The following is a 17754-nucleotide window of genomic DNA, read 5'->3' as shown; positions in this document are numbered from 1 at the left end:
TCTTCATTTTCTTCCCAACCCTGTCTTGTTATGGAATCTTTATTTTGGCTTTACTCTTTGTGCTTTTCATACTTTATTGTAAGGTTGATTTCCTTTGTTTTCAGTTTGACCTTACTATTGGTGTTCTGCCTGCTTGGTGTCCACAGTGGGCATAGGAAAGGTGACAGATTGCTGTTAGCTAATATGTCAGTGCTGGGAACCAAATCCTGGTCCTCTGGAAAAGCAGCCACTGCTCACAGCAATGAGCCGTCATTTCTCTATATTAACTTTTTCACACCTTGAGCAAAACCCTATACAAATAAAAAATGTTGTGAAGATTTTGATTGCAACTCACTCCTTATTAAACACCAGAGAACCTGCACACTAGTGAAACCCTACAAATGTGCTCTATGTGGAAAGGCCTTTAGTGATCCCTTTGATTTCCCCCCTCAGTACTGTTTGAACACTAGAAAATTCATACAGGGGAGAAACCCTTCAAGGATGAAGAATGTGAAAAAGCCTCTTCGTATCATTCACCCTTTAATCTGCAGAAAGTGCATCACACTGGACTGAAATCTTGCAAATGTGGAGTGTGGCAAACTTTTTACTATCCTTCTTGCCTTAAGGATCATCAAAGAATTCATTCTCTGGAATCCCTCTAAGTGTGAAGTGTGTGACAAGACCTTTAAATCTTCATGGAAGCTCTCTAATCACCTGTGAATCCATTCACAAGCGTGAGCAAAATTTTACAAGTGTGAAGAATGTGGGAAAGCCTTTTGTAATTTTACAAACTTTGTTTAGCACAAATTACCTCATACTGAGGAAAACCTTACAAATGTGAAGAATTTGGGAAAATGTTCCACTTTACTTCAAGTCTTAGGCAATAGCAAATAATTCATTCTAGAAATAAGTCGTACACATATGAAGACTGTGACAAAATGTTTTTACTATCTTCCTCAACTTAAGAAACGTCAAATAATTCATTAGGGGAAGAAACCACACAAGTGTGATGAATATGAGTAGGTATTTTATAGTCACGGAGGACTGTTTAGACAGCAGATAACTCATACTAGAGAAAAAGTTCACATATAAGGAAAATATGACTTTCAAATGTAATACATTCATTTTTATTCTCACCTTATTAAAATTTCTGGTCACATTCTAGCTAACTTTCAGTTAGCTAGACATTGTACTATGGATGCAGATTGAATTTTGTAGAATTGACATTTCAATGTGACTAATGCTTCCACTCTCTGAGCATAATATGTATTTCATCCATTTAAGTATTTTTTTTATTCATGGATATTTTATCACTTCCTTTGTACAAAGTTCTCACTTTGTTGGCTTAATTTATTCAAATATTTTGATAGTATCACAAATTGGATTATTTCCTTGAATGTTTTCCAGACAGGTTGCTTTGATTGTAGGAAATACAAGTATTTATTACTTTTTTAATTTTAATTTTTAGACCCTGAAATTCATTGGAGTTCACTAAATACTATTGTCTTTAATTGAGTCCTTAGGGTTTTCTGCCTGTAGGCTGATGAGTGGAAAAGGAAAGACTTTCTCACCTCTTGATTTCTGTGTGTTTTATTCCTTTGCATTTTATGGAAACTCTGGGCAGTGGTTTAGGCTTATGTAGAAAAGCAACGATGAGACTGGATGACTGAAGAGAGGACGGCAGGTTCTCCCTGAATGTGTGATGTGAGCTCCAAGTGTTTTGTTTCTTTTGGTTTGTTTGTTTGTTTCTGTATTTGAGTTGGTGTTTTGTGTGTGTGTGTGTTTGGTTTTGGTTTTAACTAGCTAATATTACTTGAAAATTTTCCCTGCTTCTCTTGTTCTGCTGAGATTTTTTTTTCAACATGGAAGAGTGTTAACATTTTAAGATTTCTGTTCTACATCCTTTCAATTGTTTCTCTGCCTCTCTTGTTCTGTTAAGGTGTCACTGTGATTGTTTATTTTTGTTTTTTTTTAAGGTAAAATTTGCTTTGCATGTGAAGGACAGGTCTCTTTTTTGTCATAATACCTAAATTTGTTGGTAGTGGTCTTTAATTTCATTTGCTAGATATATGTCTGAATCTGGGGCTGGAGAAATGGCTCAGTTGGTTAGGAAGAGTGGGTGGTCTTCTAGAGATTCTGGTAGCTCACAACTCTGTATTTCCAGTTCCAGAGATTTGACACTTTTTTAAAAATTTATTTTCATTTTTTTAAGGTCCAACCATTGTCCCCTTCCTGGTCTCGCTTCTACAGTTCCTCATTTCATTCTTCCTGCCCCCTGCCTCCAAGAGAATGTGTGCCCCCGTTCCACCCCCCTCCTTCCTCCGGCAGGCCAACCCACTCCCTGGGCCTCAAGTCTCTTGAGGGTTAGATACCTGATGAGCTCTTTTGACTACCATTGACAATTGCTTGCACATGGTGTACAGACACACATGCAGGAAAATACCTATATGCATCATTCTTAAATTAAATCCTGAGTCTATATTCATAAGATTCATTATTTCATTGTTGAATCAAATATGTTCCTGCATTGAAGAAAAAGCAACTGGATAAGTGATGCCCATGCTTTTCTAACTTGCCTGATAAAACATCTGTCAAAAGAAACTGAAGAAAGGGTTTATTAAGATCATTGGTCTGAGGCTGCAGACGATCCCAGTGGTGAAATTGTTTTGGCAGGACCTTGAAATAACCCATTACATTGATTCACAGTCCAACAACAAGGCTTGTTCTTTTCCCACCTGTCTTAGTTTTCTGTTGTGTTAAAATACCCTGAGCAAGGCAACTTGTAAAAGAAAGCATTTAGTTTGGGCTCATGGTTCAAGAGAGTTAGGGATGATGTCTATCACAGTTGGGAGAGTGGCAAGAGGCAAGCAGTTTAGCACTGGAGTAACTTAGGGCTTACATCTTGATCCACAAGTATGAGGCAGAAAAAGTCAACTGTGAATAGTGTGGGCTTTTTGAAACCTCAAGTTCTACCCCACCCCTCTGTGACAAGGCCATAGCTCCAAATCCTTCCATAACAGTTCCATTAACTGGAGACCAACAATTCAAGTATATGACTTGGGGTAGAGAGCATCCTCATTCAAAGCATCACACATCCCTTCTCTTTTTTATTAGCCCATGAGCCTGTCCCAGGGAATAGTGATGTCAACATACAGGGCGGCCCTTCTAGCCTTAAGAGTCTATAACAATCGTGTGTCCCTCTCATTACCTGTACTTTAACAGGGAAATATTTTTTATTAATGTACCAAAATTTATATGGCACTTTTCAACTTGCCTAAATAAAGTGGTAATGGACCATCCGTGTCATTGCTGCAAGGTCACTTGGGGGAGAAAATAGTGGAGCATCACCACAAGCATAAAGAACTGATTTAGCACTTTGTTCATGCACGTTGAGCAAAGATTTCTCCCCCAACATATGTATGTATATCTTTCCTTCTTCAGCATTTGAAATTCGTAAGAGCTATTTAAAATGAATAGCATGGAGTTCCAATAGGAGAGTATAACGGTTAAATTCTGTCAACATGACACAACTTAAGTCCTCTAGGAAGATGGAAACTTAATTATGGAATTATCTTTATCAGACTAGCTATAGTCTGGTAATTTCTTGATTGAGGATTGATATGGGTAGGCTCAACCCATTTTGCTATTGCCAACCCTGGGCAGCTAGTCCTGTGTTTACAATGAATCAAACTGCGAGCCAATGGGGATAGCCTGTAAACCCCATATTTTCATGTTTTCTGCTTCTGTCCTTACTTCCAGGTTTTTTCCATATGACTTTCTACCCTGAATTCTGTCAATGATAGTTTGTATTCATTAGGGGCTTCTATTGTTGTTATAAAACATGATAACAAAAAAGCAACTTGAGAAAAGGGTTTATTTCAGCTTACACTCACAGATGAAGCCCATCACTCGGGGAAGTCAGCACAGGAAACTGGAGGCAGAAGCTGTGGAGGAATGCTACTTACTCGCTTCTTCAGCCTGCTTCCTGATACTGCTCAGAACCACCTTCATGGGTGAGGCCCTACTTCCCACTAACACATCAAGAATCAATCATTAATCAAGAAAATACCCTAGGAATCTAGATAGAAGTGTTTTCTCATTAGAGGTACCTCTTCCCAGATAACTACCCTATATTAAGCTGACCAAAAAACAAAAAAGAATCCACTCTTGATGTGGTCCATAACCTGTATGCCAAATAATCACTTTGGTGTTGACCAAGGTGCTTTTGGTCAGGGTATTCTTGATAGCAACAGAAAGGGAAACTGACACAGAGACTAGAAGAATGAAAAGGAAGGGTGCCTCTATTTACAAGGATGTATGTGATGAGGTGGCATATTTACAGTTTGTAGTGTGAACAAGATAACAAGTGGGGCATGCTTAAAAGCATTTCCCCTCTACCACTTACATCTGTAGAGCAGAAAACTGAGCTGGATCTTCTATGATGCCTTTTTTATTTCTTTGAATTAGAATGCTCACAAGCTAGACATTGCTAAATAAAAACTCAATTTAATCTTGTCCAAGAGAGAGAGAGACTTTCAGTATTATCAGCATGTGAAGCATAGGCAGATGACTTGGAACCAAGTAAAGAATAATCATCAAAGTAGTCCAGAAGGTGGACAGCTGTCTTAGTCAGGGTTTCTATTCCTGGACAAAACATCATGACCAAGAAGCAAGTTGGGGAGGAAAGGGTTTATTCAGCTTATACTTCCACATTGCTATTCATCACCAAAAGAAGTCAGGACTGGAACTCAAGCAGGTCAGGAAGCAGGAGCTGATGCAGAGGCCATGGAGGGATGTTCCTTACTGGCTTGCTTCCCCTGGCTTGCTCATCTTGCTTTTTTATAGAACCCAAGACTACCAGCTCAGGGATGCCACCACCCACAAGGGGCCTTTCCTCCTTGATCACTAATTGAGAAAATGCCTTACAGCTGGGTCTCATGGAGGCATTTCCTCAACTGAAGCTCCTTTTTCTGTGATAACTCCAGCTTGTGTCACGTTGACACAAAACCAGCCAGTACAACAGCCAAAAGGCACAAGTTCCATAGGTAAATAGGAAACATTCCATATATGCATACATGGATAGAAAACCTCTGCTTTGTAGAGAGGAACTTGGGAAATATTTGGATTATGTATAACGTCATATAATGCAGTCCATTGAACAACCTTTTAAAGGAGTTACCATTCTGAGCTAGATAAAACTACACAGTCAGGTCATGTGCCTCCCTGTAAAGGATACATTAATGAAGGGTCCTGCACAGCTCTGGGGTGGGGGATCCTTGTTAGTTCATATTGTTGTTCCTCCTATAGGGTTGCAGACCCCTTTAGCTCCTTGGCTACTTTCTCTAGCTCCTTCATTAGGTGCCCTGTGGTCTATCCAATAGATGACTGGGAGCATCCACTTCTGTATTTGCCAGGCATTGGCATAGCCTCACAAGAGATTGCTATATCAGGGTCCTGTCAGCAAAATCTTTCTGGCATATGCAATAGTGTCTGGGTTTGGTGGTTGTATATGGGATGGATCCCCAGGTGGGGCAGTCTCTGGATGGTCTTTCCTTTCATCTCAAGAGCTGAACTTAACTTTGTTCAATTATTAAAACCACCTGTGTGGTCTTGGCCCACTTCCTGTACTGTATGGGTTCCAATGTTCACAGGAATAGTTTTACCAGTTGTAGAATCTGATATATATATGACTCACACCGGGTATCAGTACAGAAGAACAAGAATTATTTATGTAGCATAGTGTTGAGCCAAAGCCATTACACCCAAAGGCTTTTACCTTAAACTAGCTCCCTATCCATCTTATTTAGAAATAAGGTCTCTATAAATAGCCCAATCCAACCTTGGATCCTGGGTCCTTCTTCCATAAGCCACCAGGCAGCTAAGAGCATAATAAGGCACATCAATGCTGGTTTGAAAAATCATCTTTAAAAGATATTTTTTTATTCCCACACTAGTGATTGCTTCGTCGTGCTGATTTTTTTTTTCAAGGAGTAGTAAGATTAAAATCACAACACATGGACAGGAAAGGACCTGAAACCCTAATATTTCTGTCAAAGGCTCGACTCATATTCATATATCTCATGTTGTGGATCTGGAGATGAAAACCAGCCTGACTTCCCAATGGCTGTCAAGCATAGTAGGCTTCTTTCTCTCATACACTCCTGTGGGTTGCCAGTGACAAATCCAGGAACAGCCCTAGCTGATTTCCGGGAAATTCTTCGCACAGACTTGTGGGAATTGTAGTCTGGCCACTGTGTCGTCACAGGGACCTGCTCCGGAAACAGTATTTAATTGAGTCTGAAAGTGTGCTGTTTCTCCAAAGTTGGGTGAGAGTGCTGTCCTGCTCAGCTCTCGAGTTGCATCGCTGACGTAGAGGTTGGTCCAGGGAGCAGCGCAGCCTGAGGCATTGTTCGAGGTGCGGGGATCCATCTGGCAGCGAGTAGAGCAGCGATGGGTGGGAGGTCGGGAGAAACTGACCTGCGCTGTCCTTACATTCTGGTCCATAAAGATACTGGTCAGGGCTGGGGAGAGGGCGTGTCTGACGGTGCCCTGATTGATGTTTGTCAGAACTCTGAGCACAACGCGAGTCTACCGTGGGCTTCTGGGACAGGAGTGCAGGATGGTTGCACGGGAGTGGGGTATGGTGTAAAGATCAGGCTTGGTGGGTCAGCTGACGAACTTGCATCTCAGGCGGTGCTGAGAGCTCACTTTCCCGCTTGGCTGGGGAGACTTTGTTACTAGCTGAACCTCACTCTCAGATGAATCTTGAGGTTTTCTCAGTTCATCTAAAATAGGTGGGTTTTCTGCCTCTCGAGCGTTTCACAGCACGCCGGTATGATCAAGGATTGTCATCGTTTTTCTCGGCCAGTCGGTGAATTAAACGGGTAAGAAAAAAATCAGAGACACAACAGGTCGTAGCTGGGAAATTCTGGGGCACCGTGGACAAATCTACCAGAATCACCTGATAAAGAAAAGCTTTGACTAGGGCTGAGGGAAAACAGGTGCGGTGGGCACATGGAGAGAAGCAACCACTGGCAGGCAGAGTGAGGGGTGGGGAAGCTGATGTCCCGCTTCACCTTCAGGGCTGGCGTTTCTTAAGCCTTTGAAGGGTTCCATCCCTAAGTTTTGGTTGATTACTTTTCAAGAAAGACAGGATGTCTACTTGGCCCACAACTGTTGTACAAACATTCTTCGATCTGGTCTTGAACTTGAGCCAGTCCATTAGCAGGGACCCCCGGAGCAGTGGGGGGAAAGCTCACCTTGTTTTAGGCTGCTAAGCGTTTGTGTGAGGTCAGCAGGGTGAGGGAGAACTTAAAGAACGTTATGCATTTATGTAATTTAAGGTAAACGGACCTCATTCCCATTCTGGAATTCTCCTTGTCTGAAGCAGCCACAGTGGTTTACACCCCTCCCTTGCTTTTCTGCCTCTTGCATGGCTTCTCCTTCCTTACACTGCACATCAAAGTGTGTAGAATGCATCTCTAGTTAGCCAAAACAGAAACCCTGCTCCTGCTCCTCACGTGGGGAATGAGAGCCAGATTTACATGTGGCATCAACCAGTGTACTGGCTAGTTTTGTGTCAACTTGACACAGGCTGGAGTTATCACAGAGAAAGGAGCTTCAGTTGGGGAAATGCCTCCACAAGATCCAGTTATAAGGCATTTTCTCAATGACTGCAACTTTTAAAGCCCCATAAGACAGAGTAATGAAAATCTGTGTTTCTCAAGTTTATCTCATGCATACGTATTTGGTTTCTATTCAATTCTGTCCAAATAACATCTGTAATTTTTCTCAATGGCCTCTGACATCATCACTTAGACGACCAAGACCTGGACGCCATTATCCAGCATACTTCCCCTTCCGAGTTAGTGATCAAGGGGGGAGGGTCCCTTGTGGGTGGTGCCATCTCTAGGCTGGTAGTCTTGGTTCTATGAGAGAGCAGGCTGAGCATGCCAGGGGAGGCAAGCCAGTAAAAAAAAAAAAGTCCCCCCATGGCCTCTGCATCAGCTCCTGCTTCCTGACCTGCTTGAGTTCCAGTCCTGACTTCCTTTGGTGATGAACAGCAGTGTGGAAGTGTAAGCTGAATAAACCCTTCCTCCCCAACTTGCTTCTTGGTCATGATGTTTTGTCCAGGAATAGAAACCCTGACTAAGACAACCAGTAAAACAACATGTCATTCCTTCCTCTTGGGAAAGTAGGTTCCATTGGGAACCTTCCGTTGGGACGTTAGTGCCCTGTAGTGTCCAGTCCCACCTGGTTCTTCTAGAATCTTTTTGGTGTATGCTAACATGTGCAAGTGACGGCTTGACAAGTGGCATTACTGGTTTGCTTGCTACTAACCTTGCTGTGTAACACAGGCCATTCTTGGAAACTCGGAAGGGGAAGTATGCTGGATAATGGCGTCCAGGTCTTGGTCGTCTAAGTGATGATGTCAGAGGCCATTGAGAAAAATTACAGATGTTATTTGGACAGAATTGAATAGAAACCAAATACGTATGCATGAGATAAACTTGAGAAACACAGATTTTCATTACTCTGTCTTATGGGGCTTTAAAAGTTGCAGTCATTGGGTTCATTCAAAATTGTTTTCAAATGCAATGACATACATTGAGGTGTAAAGTGTGTGTCCAGATGGGCTGGCCATCTCCTTAAACCCTACATCCTGTTGCTCATTTCTTTGTGGTATCCACATAAGTCAGTGAATGAGAATGTAAGCCACAACGGTTTGTTGGGCATACACCACTTACCAGTATGTTAAGAAGACTCAGTAACCATATACTGATTATTTAAAATCCAGATATGCCTAGACATCTGAAGTACAGAAGAAATCCTGTGACCCTAAAATTCAAATTCATTGCACTTTTTTAATAAATGTGTGGCATATGTTCTATCATATCCCTTTTCGGGTTCCAGTTATAGTATCTGAGTTTTCCTATTGCAAAAGCATGTTAACTTAAACCAAAAATGGATGATTGTCGTGTGCCACACTTTTGTGTGTCCCGTTGGGAAAGACAGTGCAGTGTTGCTTACTGAAGCACGTAGTGTGTTTTTAAAGCACTATGTTCTTTAATTGATAAATAAGCCCAGTCTGAATGGCGAGTCGCTATTGTGTGGAGCCTGGTGGGTAACACAACACTTGCTTTCTGTTTAGCCTGAACTTTCCTACAGTTTTCTAGGAATAAGGTTTGTCTGATATATCTGAGGAATATCTCTGAGGAACACTGAACATAGATACAGGAGTTCTTGTGAGTTTAGCTCTTAGACCCGCCTCTGTTCAAGGGAAGGAAAATTGGAGTCCCAACTCAGGAATAGAGTAAATTTGCAGCAGTTTTCAATAAATCACAGTTTGTCCCTTCTGGCCAGAATTTATTTGCATTTCCTCTTCACAGGAAGTGAACGTTGTCAGTCTCAACTTGCCCTGAAATGTTTGCTGTAATTATATTGGTTAGAATCCCAACTAACTGAGATCCTTGTGGCAGGCTTTCTGCTGTCCCCTCACAGACTTCTCATGGTGAGAAATGTGGCTTGAGTATCACAGGCACTTCTCCATGGGGAATTGGGGTGGTATGCTCTGGTCAGCGTTAGGGACTGATCCTAGCAGTCACATCACCTTTGGAGACCTGCTCCAGTTATCTCAGAGAAAGAACATTTTGCCGTCACTCTGCCCAGAGTTACTGCAGTTCTCCAGGCTGACCATTTTCCCTGCTGTGGGCAGTCTCATAGATACAGAAGAGTGGAATCTGTGGCTTTCATTTACTTGTAAATGTGGGAAAGGGTTCTGCTATCTACAAAGATGCTTTCAACAGAGTCTGTGTTTTCCTTGAGAAGTGACAGAATTTTATCCATTATGTCATTCAGTTTACTTGGAAGTCTACTGGCTTCACTACTTCTTCACTCCACCCTTATGATTAAATACTTTTTTTTAGTATAATCTTTCTTTCCAAAGTGTATGCCTCATCCATCCCTACCAGGAGGGAGATTGGGAAATGTCATAATTATATTTTATTAAATAATACTCAAGAAGAAAAGGGATAATGTCATATAAGCTGGGGAAATATGGCTGAAACTAGAAATGACCTAAGGCACAGAAAGACATGTATTACATGACCCCATTCATATGTTAAATGTGTAGAGTTGTAACTCATAGATGTTAGAAATATAATGGTATTTTTCATTGGCCAGTGACATTGGAAAGCTGCGGCTTTAGGACATACTTAGCTTGGATGCTCTGAAATGATGCTCTAGGAGGATAAAGCTCACAGCATTGTTACCCTGGATGCTGGATGTGTGTAAACTATGGTCTGTACATTTTAGAACTGAACAAGACAGCACTTTTGACATAGTAATAATAAAAATATTGTTTGAGGAGATTAACTATCAAAGTACTTTTTATCTGTTGTTGTCTCAAAGGCTTACTGCCTCTGCCTAACCTAATCCTAGTCTTAGTCCTGGAAGTTTCTAGGCTCCATACAATCTTATCTTTGCTTAGAATGTTTTCAGCCTCTGAGACTTGCTGCTGAATCAACTCGCCCTTTCTTGTTCTTTCTGATCGCTCGCTGGCTGGTTCTACTCAGCTGTTCTGGCTCAAATTCCTCTCCCAGGTAACTTATTCAATCCAGCTGCTCAGCTTCTTACTGAATTGCTGTTTGCCCTCAAGCCAACGCTAGCAATCTGTTCCAATCTTCTGGCTCCTTCTCATTCCTTGCTCTTCTATCTTTACATGTGTCTAGCTTGTTTTCTCTGCAATCTGTCTCCGTAAAACTAGGTGATAAAACTTCCTCCTTCTCCCTCTCTGTGCTGCTCTACCATCCCCCTCAACTCTACCATATTGCTCTCCATGAACTCATTCCTGCTCTGTGTTCTCTTCCTCCTGTACTGTCTCTCCCTTAAGTAGCTTCCTTATCCTCTCTCTTCTCATGAGAGTTGGGCAGATCCTATTCTGTCAAATTCTTTCTCTGATTCGTCACCTTTTCTGTCACTCAATTAGACATCACTTTCAAACAAGGGTGCTTTCTTTTACAAATTAACTTTGTCTTCTTTGTTTAGGATTAAAGGTGAGTACTAAGGGCATGTCTGTATTCTAGCCAGAGGAATTAAAGGTTTGTGAATTCTTTTTTTTTTTTTTTTTTTTTTTTTTGGTTACATCCCTTGGCTGTTCCATCTTGAGTCTCTAGGTGACCTGTCATTACAATCACTATTGAACCATGTATAAATTAAGGAATGAAGACCCCCGCCCCCAGCCCAGAACCTCTGCATCATAATCCACATTTGCATTGCATGGCATACTCATGACTGTAGGCTTGCTTTCCACTTCACATAACTGTGCATATAAAGTGTTGGGAAGTTCCTTCTCCTTCACCATGACTATCCTCTGAGAAATGTCTGTATGTATACCAGCATGTGGCACTAAATACAGGTTTTTCCATGGAAACATGTGTCTTAAAAGTAGAGTATCCACATGGGCTTGTAGGATCTTCTGCCTGCATGTGACCACATCTAAAGCATCTAAGGAGTATTACTAACCTACGGTAGAAGCATTCTAGCTCTCTTTTCCTCCTGGGCAAAATGTAACGTTGTAGAAACAAGCACAAGATGCCTGTGCTAGTTAGAGTTTCTATTACAGTGCTAAACTAAGTACTATGGCCAAAGCAACTTGGAGAAGAATGGATTTATTTCAACTTAGAACTTTAGGTAACAGTCTATCACTGAGTGAAGTCAAGGCAGGAATCTGGAGGCAGAAACTGGAGCATAGGTCATGAAGAAACACTGAAAAATGGGCTTGCTCTTCATGACTTGCTAATTCTGCTTTCTTATATCATCTAAGAGCACCTGCCCAGGTGTTACACCATTCACAATGGGCTGGATTATCTCTTATCAGTGAATAACAGTCTTTTACAGGGAGGGTGTGGAATACACATTCTCAATTGAGGTTCCCTCTTCTCAAATTATCCTAGCTTGTGTGACATTGACAGAGAACTAATCTGTCTAGATCCACAATGCCTGTTATTAGTGGTTTTAATTAAAGTGTGGGTATCATCCATTGATCTTCGTTTCAGGAAATGCTGTCATTCTGGGATGTGGCCATTGATTTTTCTCCAGAAGAGAGAGAATGCCTGGAGCCTGATCAGTGGGATCTGTACAGGGACGTGATGCTGGAGAATTACAGCCATCTGGATTTCCTGGGTGAGGATCATGTCCCCTTTGAATTCTTATTTCACTGTCAACGCGTTTCTTCCTCTGTACATTATCTCACACAAGCTTATGTTTTCCCACAGCACGTTTCATCTTCTTAGTTTTAAAGAAAAATTAGGGAATGTGCTTAGGCGGGAAACACTGCTTTCTCTTTTGTGTGTTTAGCCTGTCTGTGTTGGTTGAATGCATCCTTCTTCACAGAAGTGGGAATGTTAGAAACACTGTTTCAGTAGGCATGTACCTTACATAGAAAAAAAACAAAGTTTCACAATTTAATTTTAATGCCTTTCCCTTTAAATTAAACTCAGAATCTGGACACTGTATCTTCCTTCTCATAATGTAATGATCCTGTCAGAAGACATTTAAGGAACTAATTGTCTGTAGTCATTTATTTCAGCATCTCTTTCCTTACAAACACAGCGCTGAAAGGGACATGCCCACTCCCAGGAGAAGGACACTTGAACAATCTTGTTCTCTTTTCCTCCAAACAGGTCTTGCTCTCTCTAAGCCATTCCTGGTGACATTTCTGGAGCAAAGACAAGGGCCTTGGGACGTGAAGAGACAAGCAGCAGCCGCTGTGCACCCAGGTGTGTAGGAATGAGGGGGTGAAAGAACAGAGTTTTGGTCCAGAGATCCAACAGAAAGCCAAGCTTCACCATACGCATTGAGATAGTGCTCTCGAGGAAATCACTCTTTAGATCACTCCTTTCATGATTTTTGTTTATGGTGGTTTAATTTTCTTAAATTTTGTATTTCCCTGATCACCATTAAGATGTGCTCATCTTTACAGTGACTTCAAAGAACTTCATTTTTGAGTTTACATTGTAACTGACTTTGCAACCTTTGAAAAATCTACACACATTTTCTAAAGACCTATGTGTGAATCCATTGTAAGGCAGTAACTTCATGCATAAATATATTTTATATTCACTTATACTCAAATCACCTTATCAGAATTCTTTTTTTTTAAAAGATTTTATTTATTTATTATATGTAAGTACACTGTAGCTATCTTCAGACACTCCAGAAGAGGGCATTAGATTTCGTTACTGATGGTTGTGAGCCACCATGTGGTTGCTGGGATTTGAACTCAGGACCTTCGGAAGAGCAGTCGGGGTTCTTAACCGCTGAGCCATCTCGCCAGCCCATCATCAGAATTCTTTGTGAATGATGAAAATGTATCCTCATTTTTTTCCCTATTACACACTCACTAGTAAAGATTTAAAATGTATATCCTTTCTGGAAATATAGTCATGGATTAAAACTGCCCAAAACTCAAAAAAATTTAATAGTTCATCAATACATTTTCAGAATATTGTGAATTCAGGGTTTTTTTCTTGGAAGTTTGATTGTGTGTTACTCGGCAGTGGTTCATCTATAAGCATTTGTTTATCTGTAACCCATATAACTTTGTGGATAGATTATCCAATGATACGCACCTCAGGCCAGTGTAAGATAACGATATATATGAGTTCTAGTTCTGTGAGCATCAGGATTGTGTGTTTCCACTTCATGTGTAAGCAGGAGTCTCTGTTTTCATGTCTTGAACATTGTCTCTTTTCATTGCTCAGTGGGTGTTTCATCTTGTAAATTAATAGTTCTTACAAAGATGGCTAATTTTAACACTGTTTCTTTGACACTATATTGTCTTTAGCAGAAGTTATTCATAGGTTAACCTAAATTCATAGGTGAACCTAAATTTTTTTCATAATTTTGATAGTGTGATATTTGTCATCCTAGTAAAATATAATGCTGTCTGAAACCCATGGGATGTATTATTTAAAATTAGTGTAGAAATATTTATGATGCACATTTTCATTCATACCTATAATTCTAAAATTCATACGTAGGATAAAAATGGTGTTTCTGTATTGCTTCAGTCTCACTCAGTCACCACTGATCTTCTGTTTTCCAAGTTGATAATGCCAGGTGTGTCCATGTATAATATCTATGTGTACTAAGGATACATAATACCCTTAGGATATTCTTTTGTCATAGATAATGACTACTTATTTGGCTACTTAACTTGGAATAGTGTGCCTTTCTTTTTGTTTGTTTATTTGTTTGTTTGAGATAGGGTTTCTCTTTGTAACCTTGACTGTCTTGGAACTCAATCTGTACACCAGGCTGGCCTGGAACTCACAGATACCCACTTCTCTCTGCCTCCAGAGTGCCAGGATTAAAGGCATGCACCACTACTACCTGGTGGGCCTTATTTCTATAATCAATTTGACCAAGCTTTTATTTCAGTAGAAGCTTAGATTGTTTCCTCCTACTATATTTTCTGAATCATGCTAAATGAATACAGGGGTAGGAATGTTGTGTTCTTTCTGATTTATCAATAAGAATGTAAGTAGGAGTATATGTCTCCATTTAAAGGGAAACATTAAAAATATAAAGAATGTGCTAAGCTTTTGTTCATAAATCAACTTTTGGTCAACAGGAAAAACCGTCAACAAATGTAAAGATTTCAGCAAGGCCTTTTTTTGCAAGTCACTGCTTACTCAGCACCAGAGAATTCGTACAGGGGAGAAAGCCTTCAAGTGTGAAGAATGTGGTAAGGCCTTTAATAATCGTTCAAACCTTTCTGAACACAAGAGAATACATACTGGAGAAAAACCCTACAAATGTGAAGAATGTGGTAAGGCCTTTCGTATTCGCTCAAAACTTTCTACACACCAGAGAGTTCATACGGGAGAAAAACCCTACAAATGTGAAGAATGTGGTAAGGCTTTTAATAGTCATTCAAACCTTTCTGAACACAAGAGAATCCATACTGGAGAAAAACCGTACAAATGTGAAGAATGTGGCAAGGCCTTCAGTACTCGCTCAACATATTATAGACACCAGAAAAACCATACTGGGAAAAAACCATACAAGTGTGAAGAATGCGCCAAAGAATTTTCCTACCCTTCATTGCTTAAGGTACATCAAAGAATTCATTCTGCAGAGAAATCTTACAAGTGTGAAGAATGTGGGAAACCATTTTACTGTCCTTTATTGCTTAAGAAGCATCAAATAATTCATTCTGCAGAGAAACCCTACAAGTGTGCAGAATGTGGCAAAGCCTTTCACTACCCTTCATTGCTTAAGCGACATCAAAGAATTCATGCTGGAAAGAAACCCTGTAAGTGTAAAGACTGCGACAGGGCATTTTACTCTTCCGCATTCCTTAAGCGTCATCAAAGAATTCATTCTGAAGAGAATTCCTACAAGTGTGGAGAATGTGGCAAAAGGTTTTGTTCTTTTCCACACCTTCAATATCACCAAAGATTTCATTCTGGAGAGAAACCATACAAATGTGAACAATGTGGGAAAACATTTTCTACTCTCTCTTACCTTCCTTGGCATAAATTGCGTCATTCTGGGGAGAAGTCATACAAATGTGAAAAATGTGGGAAAATGTTTTACTCTACTTTGGACCTTAAAAAACACCAAAAAATTCATGAATATAAGTGTGGGGAATGTCACTATGGCTTTCCTAATTATGCAGCCCTTACTGCACACCAGAGAGTTCATACTGGAGAGAAACCTCATGTATGCGAACAATGTGGGAAAGACTTTTCTAGGATCGATAGCCTCAATCAGCATCAGCTTGTTCATACTGGAGAGAAACCCTATAAATGTGAAAAATGTGGCAAGTGCTTTTACCGATCTTCATCCCTTAAAAGACATCAAGGAATTCACTCTTAATAGAAAATTTGACAAGTGATATGTGATAAAAAATCTTGCAAAATATTCAGACCTTGCCCAAGACAAAGGAAATCATTGAGTAGAGAAGCCATATGCCTGTGAGGAATGCTGAGTGGTTTAACATGAAGTCAACACTTTCTACCATCAATAACGTTCATTCTGCAGAGAAACTTGCCCAACTGTGGAGGAAGTGACAGGCTTTTAGTGTTTCTTCAAACCTTAAATAACAATGATCTTCTTCCTGAACATTGACGTTATCATTTGAAGGATGTAGTAGAGGCATTAGTTATCATTCAATCCTGATTCAACCTCAATAATTCATTCCTGACAGAAACTGTACTTATGTGCAGAAAAAGACCAAGGCTTAGCTACTTATGTCTATATAAGCATGAAAGCCTAACATCTGAATGCGTGCTTTCCTGGATCATAGTGCCTTATGGGCCTATCTGGGGGCTTTTTCTTTTTCTTTTTCTTCTACTTTTTCTTTTCTTTTCTCTTCTTTTCTTTCTCTCTTTTTGGGGGGATGGGGCATTTTTTTGATTGTTAACTGGTGTAGTAGTGTCCAGACAGGACAAGCATCGCCACCTTGGGGAAGTGTTCCTGGGTTACGTAAGGATGGGGTGGGCAGGAGACTAATACGTCAGGAAGCATGGCTTCTGCTTCACTTGCTGCCCTAACTTCCCTGGAAAAGAGACAGCGACATTTATGTTGAAATAAACTATTTCCTCCCCAAGGTTGTCTTTGGTCATGCCATCCGTGACACCAACAAATCAGTGTAGGCAAGCATTAGAGGCATTTCCTTCCCCCTGCCCCCCACCCCCACCCCCCCCATACCTCGGTTGGCATCCGGCTACACACTAGAGGCAGTGTCACAAAACCTTTAGATGTGTTCAGCCTCGGCAGGACACCAGAGCTTGTATACTGCACAAGAGTCCTATTCATACTAAGAGTACAACAAAGAATTTTGTTTCCGTTTTTTTATCACAAAATTTCATACTGTAGATGAACTTTTTAAAGACTGTAGCTACATGTTGAAAAGTTGTTCCAAACCCAGTGAAAACTGTAGGCGTGAATGAAAGTAAGATACTCAGTTGAAACGGTTTATTCTTCACACCTTAATGTCAGAAAAACATTTTTTAGGAAACCCTACAAATTAAGTAATATGACAAAGCCTTAACTAAGGTCACTTCCTACCTAGGGTGCATATTGAATTCATGATGAGTTCATATTGTAGAGAAACCTACATACAATGACTTGGTAGGATGCTTTTCTAGTATCTATACTCCATAATAGCAAATGAACAAAACTAATATCAATAGTGTAGCAATGTCTATTCTTATAACTTATTTAGTAATGGGATATTATGGAAGTATAGCACACACATATTAATACAGAATGTGGATAAACATGAGGCATTGTTTAGAAATGATATGATGTATTTGAGATGACTGAAGTCATTACAGACATCAGAATCCTGCAGATCACTCGAGTCTGAAGATAGCAATCTGTTATATAATCAAATAAGTGCATGGCTGAGGATATTGGAGACACAGGAGCATGGAGCAAGGATGGTCTGCTGAAGAATCAGCAAAAAGAGAGGGGCTAAGACAACAGAAATGAGTCCTGCTGGCAGAGCAAGATGGCAGGGTTCCCTATGCCATTTGCAGTCAACTGATTTTCATGATGGGCCCCCACATGTCAAAGTGGAGCTGTTGGATTGTTTGTTGTTTGTCATACTGGATTTTAGTCCTTGGTCAGGTCACTCCTTGTGCTCTGAGTATTCTGTTTTGGAATGGGCATGTTTATTCTATGGTGTTGTATGTCGGGAACATTTAGCTAGATTTTTATTTTGGAGGGGGTCAGAATGAAGTGATTGGCATGGGCCTAGGA

The 17754-nt window shown here is 40.4% G+C and overlaps 1 protein-coding gene and 1 pseudogene across 1 annotated transcript; both read left to right on the top strand.

The window, feature by feature from the left end:
- On the top strand, window positions 319-1241 carry Gm18261 (predicted gene, 18261; annotated as a pseudogene).
- On the top strand, window positions 6243-16598 carry Zfp58 (zinc finger protein 58). Its single transcript, NM_001007575.2, has 4 exons — window positions 6243-6394; window positions 12036-12162; window positions 12663-12758; window positions 14615-16598. Exons 2-4 carry the CDS (start codon window positions 12039-12041, stop codon window positions 15862-15864), a joined length of 1470 nt encoding a protein of 489 aa, NP_001007576.1. The 5' UTR covers window positions 6243-6394; window positions 12036-12038; the 3' UTR covers window positions 15865-16598.
- Window positions 16599-17754: the final 1156 nt, after the last annotated feature.

The sequence above is a fragment of the Mus musculus genome, chromosome 13 (assembly GCF_000001635.26).
Source record: "Mus musculus strain C57BL/6J chromosome 13, GRCm38.p6 C57BL/6J".
Classification (NCBI taxonomy): domain Eukaryota; kingdom Metazoa; phylum Chordata; class Mammalia; order Rodentia; family Muridae; genus Mus; species Mus musculus.
This window is presented reverse-complemented; position numbering and strand designations above follow the sequence as displayed.